At 35.1% G+C, this 16,773-nt stretch overlaps 1 protein-coding gene across 3 annotated transcripts in view; it reads left to right on the top strand.

Annotated features, from left to right (window-relative positions):
• Nucleotides 1–16,773, top strand: part of ZNF385D (zinc finger protein 385D) — a 416,850-nt gene that overhangs the window by 346,257 nt on the left and 53,820 nt on the right. For all 3 annotated transcript variants that reach the window (XM_053953584.1, XM_053953593.1, XM_053953604.1), the window contains one exon: nt 4,661–4,823. In XM_053953584.1, the coding sequence (XP_053809559.1) occupies nt 4,661–4,823 (163 nt within the window). The remainder of the gene's footprint in view (nt 1–4,660; nt 4,824–16,773) is intronic.

Here is a 16,773-nt window from a genome sequence, read left to right as displayed (position 1 = left end):
AACTTCTCCAGTTTACTTACTGGAGAAGTTCCATAGAGATCAGCTCTGGTTTTGTAAATGGCATGTAACTGGTAGGATACAGATCTTTCAGCTGCATCCTGCATGGCATGAACTTCTGAAGACCCAGACAGACAGAATATACTTTCCAGCACTCTCAGCCCTCTTAGTTTTGTGCTTTCTTAGGGTGCAGACAGACTGTGGCCTTGCTATTAGTTAGCCAGATAAAAGCATGGAGCCTTCTCCACAGCAGACATCTTTCAAAATGCATTGTGAAATGAGAAAGACATAATGCAAAATAGTTGGATTTAATTTTGTGAGATGGAATCAGTGGAACATATTCACTACACCTTTTGCAAAAGGTTTCTTTTATTTGAACTGGCTTTCATTATGAAGGCATTGCCTAGAGGGAGTGATTAAGGCAGGAAAACAATCTGTAAGAAGAATGGTGACATGAGGTGGATCAGGAGGGATATGAAAAAGAAGATGCAGTGCTGCAAAGTCAAAAACTCTCTGAGAATAGGACAAGACCTGTTTTTTTCTCAATGCAAAAACTAAGCAAAATGTTTTTGTTGGACCATTGCCTAAAGAACATAAGTGAGAAGGCATATAATCCAGTGAAGTACGTTAGTCAGGCACACAAACTTATTTTGAAAACTGCTGTGTAGATATGTTGACTGTAATTGTAAGAGAATACTGTCTGAATTATTTAAAACATTTCATCTTTCTCAGTGTATTTTACACATTTAAATTTGCTCGGTAATATGATGTACTGATGGTGATTGTGTACAATACTGCACTTAAGCAAGGAAAATACAGCTGTTTTTACACGGGTCTGTTTTCTAACTGTTCACATCTGCATACAGTATTTTTATTCTTTTATAGTATGTTTGTCTGTGTGGTTATAACATAAATATACAGACAGATTTTATAGACAAATAATTTTTTATATTTGAGCAATTTGTCAAGGTTATAAAATGTATGGCTTAGAAAGGTCCCTAATTATTTAACACTGGTACATGGAACCAAAGGAAAAAAAAAGGAGATGCTTAAATTTACTTGCACTGCTCAAATAGGCAAGAAGTCATTACAAATAACATTGAAAAGTAATTTACTAGCAGACATTTTGCTACTTCAAGTAGTTTCCACAGACCAAATTTGTTTACATGTAATTTTCAAGATCAGGATCCTCAAAATTTATTTAAGGATTCTTGAGTTTTCAACTTAGATACAAAGTAGTAATACAAATTATTAAAAATATATATTTATATTAGTTACAGGATATTATTACTATATTTCATATTCTTTATATCTTGCATGATTATATATATTATTGTAATAAATAATAATAAAATAATTTTTACTTTCATGTGGGACATCTTTCTCAAGAACAGATATATTTTCCTAAAGTTCTCTATGACATTACACCAGCAATATGTCACATATTTCTCATGCTTCATCACTGACTTTGGCTGAGTGACTTGTCTTGGCAGTGCTAGGATTAATTCTGTGCATCAAACATGGAAACTGTGGTGAAGGAAGAAAGTAAGGTCTTTCCTAAAGTATTCTTCTAATGTATTCTTTTGTAAAAGGGTTCCAGAAGGAAACCCTTCTCACCTTTCTGAAAGGGTACAGTCTCTTTATTCAGTTAAGCATCATGGTTAGCAGCAAAAACTAGTACTTAACTTGTTTTTCACTCTTCTGCTGCCTCTTATTATTGCTTAATTAGGCATGAAAGTTGGGAATAATTATATTTTATGATCTATCTTGTTTTTGTATTCATCCTACAAGTAAATACTCTTTCAGCATTGAATTTTATAGGCTACAAGTAAAAGCCGTTTAAACAGTAAGAATTATTTTGGTTCTCTTAAGGCTGCAAGAAATTATTCAGTGAGGTGCCATATTTTTTGCATCTCCTACATCTTACTCCTGCAAGGAAAGATAATGAAAGAACTCCCCTTTTTTTTTTTTTTTTTTTTTTTTTTTTTTGGTCTTTTTAATTAGGGTTCCAGTTCAGTTGTAAAAGCTCAGCATAATCTAATTTGGAGCTGGTTAAATGCTTAAGAACAATCTGTTTGCTCTCACACAGAACTCCCATTAACATGCCAGCTACAGTTATATTGAAACAAACTTAGATGGCTTCATGTCCCTGCAGAGGAAGGAGATTTAAACTTGTAAATAAAAAGACTTGAAGACCTTATTTAAGTAGAGGCTGGGTAAACTAGCAGCACTCTGTGGGAAGTGAGTTACGGACAACTCTGCATAGCAGCTATTATACCTGTAAATTTGAGCAACATGTTTCCACTTTAGAGCAATTTCATTCATATATTTCAGAGCAATGGAAAGGTCACCAAGTTCTGCATAGGCCCTCATTATATATTCCTTCAGCATCCAACATAAAACTTGAGATGAGGTTTGTGGAACTATAGCTGAGAGAATTTGGAGAGAGCTGTGGATGCAGAATGATTAAACTTGGGGTTCTCTACCAACAATTCCGTGAAGAAAGCTGAGATTTGTATCAAACTAATATCAGCATTCATAGTTCAGTTTTAAGGACTATGTTGTGAATATCTTTCAGATGTTTAACTAGTGACACTGTTAGTTAGGGGAAAAAAGTGCAGTCAGAATCTGAAGCTGACTGATGATTAAATTTGACTAGAAACTCTAAAAATAGTTGACATGATAGCAACACAAGGGTGTACAGTATTATGTCATTTTTAATGCGTCATTGTAACTTAACACTGGTCTTCTGGTTTGATTATAATTAACATCCTCTGACTGTTTGTATTTGGCTTACAGTATGTCTCAATGTTATGTGTTGAGAATTGTAAAAGGTGCATGATTGTGCTGTTTCTGTTCAAGTTGTTTCTAATTAAAAACTTCACTGTCCAGTGTTCTTTCAATAAGGGTACCCAATACAATATTTACATTATTTTAGGTATAGAGAAACTGGCTTTTCAACCAAACTGAATGATGCATCTCAATATCCAAGACAGTGTGTTTGTGTGTGTACATCTACACATGTATACACTTACACATATATTGTGAATTGGTTTTAGATAACGGCTCCTACTTCTTTCCTACTACCTTATGCTTTTCAAATCTCAGGCATATGGAAGGAATTAAGGAATTTTCATGTAAGCTGAAAGTCATAATTCCCTCTATGTATCCTTAGAGTGATAGTTAGTCACCAGAACTCCTCTCCCCAAAATTCAGGACAACAAATAGCATTGAATAACAGTCTAATGACTAATAAATGCCAGACAATACAGGATTCTTCTACCTGCATGAGCAGCTTAGTGATTGGAATGACTGTGTCTTTTTATCCCATTTGACACTTTAGGTTTATAGCCACTAAATTCTATATATATGTTTTGATTCTTTTGATTCCACAATAGAAAGCATTACCTTTCTTTTATGTTCTAAATATCTTCTACTGTTTCATGTTTTCTAAAAAGAAAATACTGATCTTTGTGGATCCTTGAGCTGACCCAGAATGGTTGCTTTTCATTTTTTCAATTCTATAATAGCTAAATTTTGACTACATTTTTGAAGTCTTAACTTCTCTTTCAAGTAATAAAGGAGTTACTTTCCATAAAGTTTGAAGTTCAAAAGGAAAGATATAAGCAATTTTTCATATTGTCAACTTATTACCTGAACGACTGTCTTTCTTATAAAACTTTAAATAATTAATGAAGAAAAAAACTCTGACTATTCATCCAAATTTTAGTGATTTTTGTATAAGGTTTAATCTAATCGTTCAAATACTAATCTTAAAATGTACTTGCATATATATTAAATTAATAAATTTGGTAATAACTCTTGAAATAATAAAGTTATTTGTAATGTAATGCATGAATTTTAATAGCAGTGCATATTCAAATCTATTTTAGCTTAGCAATATGAAGTAGCCAAAATATATTTGGGATTGTGACAGGATTTGTGGGAGCTTTCTCCTTTGAAAGGATGCTCCTGGCTTTGAATTTCAAACATTAGCTTTTGTAGCAGGTGAACAAAAGTAATCCTCTCTTTTTAATTTTTTTTTAAATTTATTTTTAAAAAGCCAGATAATTACATGTCTGCCTCACATTCAGTTAAGTCTTTGCTGATGGTCTTTTAAGGGTGTGTTTTATATTTTGCTTTCTTTTGTTTGGGCTTTAGTTTTGGGCTGGGGTATTTTGTTTTGTTTTTTACTGTCAGTCCTTGCTGAGAAGTTACTGATACCACTGTTAGTAGTAAAGTGTTCTTTGAAGGAAGCTTTGATAAAAATTCTAGTTTGAAATAGAAACTGGAAAAGTACAAAGCTATCGGGAGGAGAATACCATCCTTCCCGTTGCCTGAGAATTTTTTTTTTTTATGTGAAAGCAACATAAATCTTAATAGAAAATCTAATGGTAGAAAGGTAGACTAAAACAACCTAATTTTGGTCTAAAATTAATCTACTGTTATACAGTAATATACTGTATTAATTAAATTTGCGTGGCTCTAGTACTTTTCCCATTGTTTTCCAAGCATCATTCTAATTATACTTTTCTGTTTGGTCACTACTTGGATAATGTAAGTGGTACCCATTATTGAAAGGTAGTCTGTATTTGTACTAATACAGAGAATGCCAGTTTAGAAATGAGCCTGATTGCATGGTTCATTTTGTTCTCCTTTGTAGAGCCAGGCTGCGGCCCACTACAAAGGCACTAAACATGCCAAGAAGCTCAAAGCACTGGAAGCCATGAAAAATAAGCAGAAATCTGTTACTACCAAGGACAGCGCAAAGACTACCTTCACTTCCATCACTACCAATACCATCAATACCAGCTCTGACAAAACAGGTTAAGCGACAATCTTTGTTGATTTTGTTTGTTTTAGTTTTGATTTGGCTTGTATTTTTTTTTTCTTCTTGTTTAATTCCATGTCTGTTTGGTTATGTGCTTGCCACATTGATTCATGCTCGATCCATCTTTCTGTGTGATGTTGATTTCTTTAAGTCCTTTCAGTAGGCTGGTGATAGTCTGATAGTCATGGAGCTGATTTCTCTTAGTGAAAAGAGGCTTGACATTCTTTTTATGATGGAATGCAATACTCATTACTTGATTAACATATCAACTGATCTAAACCTCTTGGTCTTTATGCACTATCTCTTTATCAATAATTATATATGGCACATTTCTTTTAACCACAATGTTATTTGTGCAATGCACTATTTGTGTCTAGATGCCTCTTAAAAAGCATTTGCAGTAAAAACCTAATTTTCATAAATTTCAAACATTGCATTATTTTTTTTTAATGGCTATTGCATGGTTTTGAAATGGAAAATAGCTCTATAACCTCTATTCCACACAATCAGGTAAGTGCTATTGATGCCAATTATTCTGCTTAAAAGAGTCTTCATACTGAAATAATAATGTTTAAAGTATTGTATGGGTAAAAGTGACTCTTTTTGCAAATAAAATCTACATATTTGTAAAGTCAGCAGGATCTGGTTGACATCGCATTTTAAATATGCAGCTATTGTTGGAAATTTCAAAGGAAGATTGTAAGGTCACTGAGAGGTAGTCTAGTGTCTCACAAGGTTATGACTGCTCTTGCGTATAAAGGGGTACAGTTTGCATATTTACACATAACCAATCCCCCTCCCCAAGCAAGACAAAAATAACCATGGGAGGAAAAAAAACAAAGCTGTGAAACATCAGGGATCTACTTACTGATGCTGAAAATGGCTTGTTTGGAACCTCTTCTGATCCAGTAAGTTCAGCATTGTAAATGGATGTGCAATAACCAACTATAATACAACAGGAAAGTACCTTACAGACACATGCAGTACTTTCTTGAAGATACATCTTCATTGTGTTTGTTATAGACAGGTAGCTCTACATCTATCTCTCTCTATAAATATATCTTAGTTTTAACTTACTATTATAGACAGCATTTTCTTTTTCCTATGCAGATTTATAACCTAATTATGATGGCTTTAAGAAATATTTGCTACATTGTTTTTATCTCTGTTACCACAAGAAAAGACAAGAAAATATTCTGAGAGGTTTTGTGTGATGAAAGAAATTAAGTATGGAAGAATAGGAAAAATGTCAAAAGTTATTTGGTGAAATATGTGTTTCTAAATATACAAATACCTTTAAAAGTTTCTTGTGATGTTACTTGTTGAGATATTCAGAACAGGAAGGAGGATGTTGTGTGAAAGAGTGATTTATTGTTTACCAAATATGATCTAGTGGTTGAAGAAAATAACTGAAGAAAAGAAAGATCTTTTAAAGCTTTAAACTGTATTATTCAAAAGCTTTTATCTTATGCTGTGTAAGTTTGAAGGATTTTCCAGTGTGCCTTAAAACCAATCTGATTTTTTCTATCAAGCTCTGGTTAGATCCCTGACAAGATATATGAACTGTCCTGTATCCAAGGTCAGTAGCCCAAATCAGTTTTTATATCAGCATAAGTAAGAAAATATTAGAAATCCAGCTGCACACAGAAGCAGTGGCCTATGCTGGAGTTTCTTCAGCTTTACACAGTGGTTGCAAATTCCTGGATTCATTGTGTAGACATACATGTATGTATACGAATACATATACTCATTCTGTGTTAGAAACACTGACCCTAATGGGGTTCTAAAAGTTACATAATTATGTTAATTGACAAAAACAAAAAAATCTTACATTTCTTAAATTATTGAGAGCCATATTCAACTGCTGCCAAAAGCTCTATTCAAGCAGTGGCATTGAAAGTAAGGTAGGCAGTTCTATCCAGATGCAGTTTTTACAGGTCAGCATTGATGTGACTGGCAACACAATAAAATCCTTATTATAAATTATCCTTTGTCAAGCATGTATACATGGTGAGGGAAAAAAAAATGGATAGCCAAAAGGATGACATTTTCTGTCTACTATGAAAATTGGATTTTATTTCCTTTCTGCTTGATCTTATGTCATGTATTAGCTTGATTGAACTTTTAAATGCAAAATGATTCTGAATATCAGGATATATTGCACTGTGTGAGTTTGGAAATTATCACCTTAAAAGTCAAACATCCTGATAGTAATATCAGTTATCAGGGAATAGCTGTACTAATGAATATAATTTATAAATAAATCTTTCATAACTAGAAGACAGTTACTACATCCATGTACTTGTGATCATTTGAACAAAAGCTTTTTCTACAGTATTTTAAATCTGTCTGCTAAAGATTAATAGTTGATCCCAAATTCACTGAGGATAGGGTTGAGTACATATCACTTCTTATATATCATCTACAGCAGGGGTTAAATGCTGAATTGCATGTCAGTCACAGCATATTGGTCAGGACTTCAGATCACTGGTTCTGTGTGACCTTAGCAGCTACAGTAAACAAAATGTCATCAGGAAATCTGTGCTGCTATGCAATAAAGGATTGTGGGAAAAAAAAACCCAAACCACATAGTATACAAATTGACTCAAGGGCTAAAGCGGTAATTTGTTATGTTACTTATTCTGGAACTATTTTGTTAGATGTGGTGTTTTATTGACACTGTGCAGCTCACAATATAATCTAACTCCTTAAAACCTCTCACACATGATTTCTGGTGTTTAAATTATGTGTTAAAGAAAAAGCATGAAATATGAGGGGGTTCTGCTCATTCTGTGAAAGTCATTAATCTTTTTTTCCTTTTAACTAACTTTTGGAATTATTAGAAGGCTTGAACTTGAGAAGTCTTCGGAGCAATAAAACATCATGAAGATACCATATAATGGCAATGCAATTCTCAAGATGTGAGAGCTTTTTTATCCTATTTAACTATTTAACACACTATTCTTATCCTATTATAAAACTACACTAAACTTATCCTATTATACTATTTAACACACTTCTTTTATCTGTATTTGCCAATTTTTATGTTACATGGGTAGTCAGGACAGAAAAACAGAAAACGTGAGCATTACAAGGAGAAGCCTACTTTATGGCATTATACAAACCAGATTTCGCTATTTCTTGATTCTCCAATTCAGGTGTGACAATAAAAATGACTATTTTTGCTATATATTAACACACACGCATACATATTCCCGGAGAGGAAATTGTTAAACATCTCTGATAGCTTTGCAAATTGCTCCTCTGTAGTAAATGCGGTGTCCAACCAGCGAGAATGATGATGTGCAGAACTTCATGATATCAGAAGGCTAATTAATTACTTTATTATACTATATTATACTAAAACTATATTACACTAACAAGAGCTATCACTAACTGACTAGAAAACCCATGACTCTCTGCCAGGAGTCCCAACACAGCTGTGACCTAATTGGTCAATCAATCCAAAACACCACCACTAGAATCCAATCAAGCAATCACCTTGGGTAAACAATCTCCATAACACATTCCACAAACACATGAGCACAAATGTGCTCAAATACAGGAGTAGCAAATGAGATAAGAATTGTTTTGATCATTCTTTGCTTCTCTCACAGCTTCTCTCAGGAAAAATCCTGAGAAAGCTAAGTCTCTCTGTTCAGCGGATATGTGAATACCAAACTCCTCCTTTCTGAAAAAGTATGTTTTCTTCAAAAAGTTGCTTCATATCTTCAGTTGTAAGGACTGATACTTTAGAGCACTTGTCAAAATATATTTAGATAGAGTGCATTCTATCATCCCAATTAAAATACATGTCCAGTAAGGTTATTGTCATGCACTTAGATTTTTGGAAAATAGATTGAATTGCCAATATTATACCCATGTAAAATTATGTCCCTCCAGTTGTTGCATACGTCTAAATATTAATCTTTTCCAAAGTTATGTGGAGCTAAGCAGGACACCCCATGACCACATTATCACAAATAAAGTCTTGAAGATTTGGGCTGCTTTTATTTTTATTTATTTATTTATTTATTTATTCAGCAGAGAATTCAGTATGAGTTATTTCATTTAGTATCAATGGAAAAGAAAGAATAAACCTTTCAAAGGGGAAAAAACATATCATTAGATGCCATCAGTATGGCAAAGTCTTTAATGCTGCTTTTGAATTTTATACACTGTATCTTGACTCCTATGTACTTAAATGCAAAGAACGGCTCTTAAAAACAGACAAAAATGTGATAAGCAGAAAAAGTGTGTATCTGGGCCAAGGCACAGACAAGATCATCTATCACTATTACAGTTTTAACAGCTAAGAGACCCCTGTGCTGTCAGAGAAAAAAAAATACTGGTGCCGGTCCTAAAAAGCTTACAGTTTCACATAGGATGAGAAACAATTTAAGGAGCAGACACCATAAATGTAACAGGCAGGTGTTTAAAGGAGTGGTAACATGAATGTGTTCAAGTGATAAAGGCATCACAAGAAATGAAAACACTGAGGGATGGATTAGAAGGAAAAGGAAGAGGGTTGTTTTTTTTTCAGATTCTGAACATGTGTGGGTAACAGCATTAGTGAAAGCATAAGATTTTTCCCTCACTGACTCATTTGAAAATTCTTCTGTGTAAAAAAATTTAGTTTCATTACCCCATTACATTTTTTTTTTGTTTGTTTTGCTTTGTTTAAGATGTGGTAGGATATTTCTGGTCAGCAGATGAAATTCACTCCTGAAATAGTAATTTCAGTACAGCTGGGATAATTATGAAATTGAGAGCAGTTGGAGTGGGAGAGAACACTCATTCAGGCAAGACCTTGGACATAAAAGTGAAAGAGGGGAGAAAGCAATCAGAAGTGATTCAGGATAAACTTTGCAAGAGGGAGAAAGGTAGATGGCATGAAATTGAAAGGTTTAGGAAAATATGAGGAAAAAACTCATAAATATGAGTTTGGCAGCCAAAATACCAGAGGATGACAGATTTTTTAAGATTCTGTGAAGGGATATCATCATGTGTGCCTGAAGATTGACAAGGCCATCCCTACAGGTCAGAGCAGAGTCAGCCTGAGCAGGATACTGAGTATATTTTTCAGTTGAGTTTTGAGTATCACAATCTTTTGCTGGGCAAACCATAGGGTTTGACAACTCTTAAAGAAGAGCAAAGAAGTTTTTCTTGTGTTCCAGTACAATGTCCTGTATTTCAGTTTCTGTCTGTTGTGCCTTTTTCTGTCACTGGGTACCAATTAAAAGAGTCTCTGTATTTTATATTCCCTGACTTCATCAGGTATGTATTTATATACACTGCTGGTTTGTTTTTCAAGTGGTGCCCTCCAGGGTTCCAATTCCTTCTTCACAAAGCTGCTTTCCAGATGCTTAACGTCCAGCCCAGAATGAAGTGTAGAGTAATGGCTTCCCAGTTGTGGGACTTTTGTGCTTTCCTTCATTGAACTTCAAGGGACTTCTATTGTGCAATTTCTCCAGTCTGTCCAAGTCCCTCTGAATGGCAACCTGTCCATCTGGAGTATCAGACCCTCCTCCCAGTTTTTAATCATCAGCAAACTTGCTGAAGGTGCACTCTGCCCCATTGTCTGGGTCATAAATGAAGACTTTAAAAAATATTGGGCAATATTGATCACCTGCACAGTAAAGAAGTTCTTCCTCACATTCAAATGGAAATTCCTGTGCCTCATGTTCTACCCATTGCTTCTTTTCCCACTTCTTGGCATCACAAAGAAGAGCCTGGCTCCATCCTTTTGGCAATCTCCCTTCAGATACACGTAGACATTGATGAGGTCCCCTCTCAGTCATCGCTTCTCGAGGCTGAACAGGCCCAACTCTCTCAACTGTTCCTCAAAGGGGAGGATGCTCCAGTCCCTTAAACCATCTTTGCTGTCTTCTTCTGGACCTTCTCCAGGAGCTCCATGTCTCTCTACTACTGAGAAGCCAAGAACTGAACACATCACTTTGTATGTGGCTTTACCATGGCTGAGTAGAGGGGCAGGATCACCTCCCTTCTTCTGCTGGCAATGCTCTTCATAATATCCCCCAGGACATAATTGGCCTCCTTGGCCCCCAGGACACACTGTTGGCTCATGGACAGCTTTTTGTACACAAGGAGCCCAGGTCCATCTTTGCAGTGCTGCTTTTAAGCCTGTGCTGGTGAGGTTATTCTTCCCCAGATGCAGGACCTACATTTGTCTTTGTTGAATTTCAGAATGTTCTTCTCTGCCCATCTCACCCACCCATCAAAGTCCTTCCGAAGGACTGAACAACCCTCTGAGGTATCAGCCACATCTACCATCTTTGTGTTATCAGTGATCTTGCTGGGATGCATCTGCCCCTTCATCCGAGTCACTGATGAACATGTTAAACAATACTGGGCCCAGTATTAAACCTTAGGAACACCAGTAGTGACAGACCTCCAATCAGACCTTGTCCTGCTGATTATGACCCTCTGGTTTTAGTCAGTTCTCAATCCACCCCACTGTCAACTCATCCAGTCCACTCCTCCTGAGTTTTTCTATGAGGATGTTGTAGAGACAAGTGTTGGAAGCCTTGTTAAAGTCAAGGTTGACAGTAACTTCTGCTCTCCCCTCATTTACCCAGGTAGCTGTTTCACCATAGAAGGCAGTCAGGTTGATAAGGCATGATTTACCTTCAGTGAATCCATGCTGACTACTCCTGATCAGCTTTTTGTCATCCATCTGGATAGGGATGGCCTCCAGAATGAGGTGCTCTGGTGCCTTTCCAGAGATTGATGTGAGGCTGAATGGCCAGTAGTTCCCTGGGTTACTCTTCTTGCCCTTTTGGAAGACCAGGGTGACCTTTTCTTTCTTCCATCCTTCAGGCACCTCTCCTTTTCTCTGTGACCTTTCAAAGATTGTGAGAAGCCTAGCTGTGGTGCTCTCTAGCTCTCCCAGGACTCATGGATGCATCCAGACAGGGCCTGTAGGTTTGTGGATGTCAAGTTTGTTTAGGTGTTCTCTGACCCAAGCCTCCTTTGACCAAGGAAAAGTCCTCCTTCAAATACTCCTTTATCCTGGTCTCCTAGGTCTGAGATTCCTGATTTTGGTTTGTTTGTTTGCAATGTGAGTGAGCATGTCCTTATTAGACCATTTTGTCTCCTTCAGGTCCCTAGTAAGGAGTCAAGGGCCTCTTTGTTATTAGTTGGTACTGCTTTATTTAAGATTCAAAATTTCTCTCCTAAATTGTAGGGAGAAGTTTGCAAACACAGTGCTCAAATGAAAACTTGCTTGTGTGAATATTTATAGTTGGACAACTTATAATTGACTAGTACTACTATTTATATTAATATGCTTCTGCATGTTTGATTACAAATATTTGCCCTTCTCTGACCAGTGCTTACCTGTTGTTTCCTTCAGTACCATGCATTAGCACACCTTGCTTGTTTTCTTTAATCTTTTAATGTGTTACATTAGTTCTGTACACAGATGCATCTGTGCAGTTCCTGGTTCAGCTCCAGAACCTGTAGTAGAAAGGCAGCCCCATTTAAAAATGAAAATAATTTTCCTCATCTCTCTGCTTTCCTTTTATTTTCAATTTAATTTTATCTCACTTACATTCAGCTGTTTATAATAAGCATATATTTTGGAAATGGCTAGGGTTTCATGTTTATGGTGATTTCCATATATTAAGAATTACTGGATTATTTCTGGTATTGCTTGGTGTACCTACCCTATTTTATTATTATATTTATTGGGTTTGCTCTTTAAGTTACTTCTTTAATCCTTTTTTCCTAATGCCAAACTACCCTAACTTTTTCTATCTTAATGAAAGCTTAAGAAGATATACTGCTATATTTATAATATTAACATTGTCTATTTATTAGAATTTTTATAGGCAGCAGATTTGCTTGTAATCTTTTCTAATGAAAAGAAATTCTCTTTATAACAATAATACTTATGTCAACTATATTTAAAATTCAGAATAGTATTTAATACTATTCCAAATCTGCTGGTGTATGCAGAAACAATTTACTGTATGATCCGAGTGTGCAATTTGCTTTTACAGCTTAGGCTGTGGGTACCCTTGTATATGTAATTATTATATTAAGGGTGTTTAATCTAGGAATAGAATTCAGTGCAGTCTGTTTGTTTAACTTAGCTGTTTTGTTTCCATATGCTTTATTTTATCATAAAGCGTGCTTTTGTTTTGGCAAGTGATTTCTTAGATCATTTCAGCATCGCTTAGGGCACAGCAAAATTAACAGGCTAACTCTGGGTTCAGGCTTGTGAGATGCTGGATGTAAATTGCTTTTCTTTGCAAATCAACATTTTAGTACACATCAAAATAGAACAATGACCTTGAAGTTTGAATTTATAAGGGTTTTTAATTCATTTTTACTTGTTTATGATATTTTGCATGGAACATTCAAAAGTTGCAAATGTGAAATAATAAAGGAGAAGCAATTGCTTGGGGATTAGCAGAACACAGATGAACTTCAAAGCAAGCTATAGGTCTTCATGGATCACTTCCCAATCACCCAATTCCTAAAGTTGAACAATTTTTTTTTTAATTTTATTGAATAAAAATTCTTTAAAACAAGGTTTAGTCTGAAAGAGATGTTCTTATTTTTTAATTCTCTTGTCATTTACTTGGGAAATAGAAATTACTATTTCACAACTATCACTTATCTTTATCACATGCCTGGAAAATTCAACCCAAACTGGCAAAATTTAAGCGCACAATACCATCTTTCACTTTAAATCATCTATGCTTTGACTTTTCCATACTTCAGACAATCTGTAGCTAACTGCAGCACTAAATGTTATCAGCATTCCACAGACTGTTGTACCAATTTTGTATTAGCAGTTGATGGCAATTTGGAAGACAATAGCTTCTCTTTTGATCTCTGTGTAAAACTAGAGCTTTTTCTTTCTTTCAGAGTGTAGCTAAATGACGATATAAAAATTACAGTAATTTATGTGTGCCTCAATTGATCATGAATGTGAAATAAAATCCTTCTTTGCTTGCATCTACGTATGCTGAGAGCTTCATCATATGAGCACCATGTGTTTTCTGTGGACCCAGCTGCTTTTGATTGCGATTGCCTTCACAGCAATTTTATGCTTGAATAATCCTGCAGTTGGAAATTGCTGTCAGTCATAACATCTGTATCAGCCTATTGAATCTGTATCAAAGTCCAGTACTGACAATGGTATTGTTCAGAGGTCTGAAAAGCCTTTTTTATTGAAATTTCAAGTAGCTTCTTTTTTTCTATCTAACGGAAAAGTCAGCTTGACTGCTGCATGCCCAAAGTAGTAACAATTGGAAATCATGGGAGTAATCTTCTGTTTGTTAGGTGTCTGTTTATAAGTAATTCATCAGTACTGCTGCAAATCAAGCAGTAACACATATCTGCTGGATGATACATTCTGCATGGTGTGTTTTGTTATGTTGGGAAGGGCATTGACACTACCTAGGAGGATGGGTATGAAGATGCCTCAGTTCTAGCCTTCACAATTTCAAAAAAGTCATTGCAGTCCTAGATTTCCTTTCAAGTTTTTATTGCAAAGCATCAGTTTCAGAAACGTGTTACTATTGAGTATTTGTTTATGGACTAATTTGAAATGGAGTAGAAACTTATTGATCCAATGCTCTCAGATAGGTGGTGAGGTTTTCCAAGTATGGAATTTTTCAAATGAGAAGGGTCTATTTTGGGGGCAACAAAAGGTAGGTCTTCATTCAGGTGATCCATCTTGTTTCAAGCTGACATCAAGTCAGTTATCTGTTCTCAGTTGTTATCTGTAATCAGTCAGTTATCTGTTGAAGACTGGATTTGTTTAGGAGGTGATATTTTTAAGGCAAGACCTACCAAATCTCCAAAGATGCTTTTAGATCTTGCCTAGATTATTTCCTTTTGTGGTCCATCTCATGTTCTTTCCATGCTTAAATCAAGAAAGCTGGAGAGTGTGGTTAAGGATATGAGTAAATGTACTGTGCTAAATGTTGGAGCCATTGCTTTATGATCCCCTGACAGCACCATTCAGAGGGATCTAAAGACAGCCATAGCTGCAAGAGTTCTACTAATAAATGTAGAGCAATCTGCTTTACTCAGACATTGGCATTTCATTTGCCATTCATATGACAAGAACTCAGTGCAGCAGAAATCATTATTTCTAGAAACAGATTATTCTATGTACATATAGTAGGTGTTTTCAGAAAAAGGCAAAAGTGAGTAGTATTAAAATCTATTGTGATAACGGGAAGAACAATTTAATTATGCAACAATTTTATCTATGCTGTGTTCTATTTGGTATTGGACAACTTTCAATAATGTGTTTAAAGTCCGTGCAAATCAGTGATTTCTTTCCTCAGCTAAAGAACTCTTATAGGTGAAATTCCTCCCTACTGTGTCATTCTTTCGCTAAAATATACCTTCCACTCTGCTGTATTAATGGAGCTAGACATCATAAATATTAATTCGATATTTGGTACCAGTCAAACAATGTAAATATCTGTCAGGACCAAAGACTTTCTCTCTTCCTGCCATTTTCCCCCCTGTCTCTGAAGAAAAAAAAAATTATTGTGTTTTGAATCAGTGAATATATGGCAAAATATAAAATTTCGCCTAACTTCTCATTGTTTTAAAGTTTGCTACCACTGCATTTGCAACTCATCTAAGTAAGCTGAAAATTAGGCTAAATTTTAGTAAGTTATCTGCAGCACCAGCAAATATCAAGTTATTTTGAGACAAAGCATAACTGTGACTGTGATATCTGTTTGAGGAGGAATTAAACATGCAGTTTGTCTTCATGCACCTGAACTCTCTACTTCTTAGACTTAATGTAGTTTTCCATACACTAAGTGCTTTGCTTATAGGTTATAATTCGGGCAGGCAACACTTATAACTTCAGAATAGGTGTGCTCAGAGACTCTTATTCTCAAGATTCATACAGGGTTTCAAACATTTTGAAGAATTATTCTGTGTTTCTCATTTCATCTTTGTGCTTTCTGTGCTATGTCTAATAACAGTCTCAGTATTAAAGCTCTTCTTTTATGGCATGTCCATAATTGAATTAGAATTAAAGGAGCTAGAAAAAAATATGTAAATTGAAATTAAGAACTGCAAATTAGTATTATAGGGAAAAATGGATACAAAAATAAATATAGACTCATCAAAGGAGACAAAAAGGCACTTTTAACAGTAACAGGATCAAGGAGCTGTGTCTTAGATTTAATTTGAAAGGGGACAAAACCAGTTTGTTCATGCAAACTTTATGATGATGTTGATGTTTAAATTCTTTCCATACTAATGGTAAGATTTAGTATGTTTAATCAGAAGTGCTGAATTAGACAACGGATCAGGAAAACTTGCATATGGTTTTAAAAGAAGCAGATAAAGAGCATTCTGGACAAGCTGTTATGTTTTTCTGTTCATTGTAGACACTGTAGAAAATCCAGAGGACTAGAAGAAAGCTAATGCTGTGTCAATACTCACAAAAGGTAAACAGAATTAATCAAATAGTTATAGGTCTATCAGCCTGACACTAATCTCGTGAAAAATAAAGCAGCAGCTGGCAGGGAACTAGACTACTGAAGTAATGAGATCAATTATATAATGACAATGAATATGAATTGAGAGAAAGTTATACTTTCCCACCTAAAGCTGTTTTTATGAGATTACATATTTGATTGATAAGAGGTAAGGGGTGCTTTGTGTTTGCATGGATCTAGAAAGTGTAGAAGTTAAAAATTTTCTAAGATACAGGAATGCTACAGAATGAATATGGAACATATTAAGTGGATTTAAGCCTGCTAATTATAGGCCTTGGAATGCAATCTTGAGATACAAATTGGTGTAGAAATATTCCAGTGAAATCCTTTTGGAATAAAGCCTTAACTATAATATAGTCTTACATCATCTGTTACCTGCAAGCAATTATAAAATCTTTACAAATGGCACAAAACCTAGAATTTTGGGCAAGTAAT

The sequence above is a fragment of the Vidua chalybeata genome, chromosome 1 (genome assembly GCF_026979565.1).
Source record: "Vidua chalybeata isolate OUT-0048 chromosome 1, bVidCha1 merged haplotype, whole genome shotgun sequence".
Taxonomy (NCBI): Eukaryota; Metazoa; Chordata; class Aves; order Passeriformes; family Viduidae; genus Vidua; species Vidua chalybeata.
The sequence above is the reverse complement of the archived record's forward strand: the minus strand, read 5'-3'. Positions and strand labels throughout refer to the sequence as shown.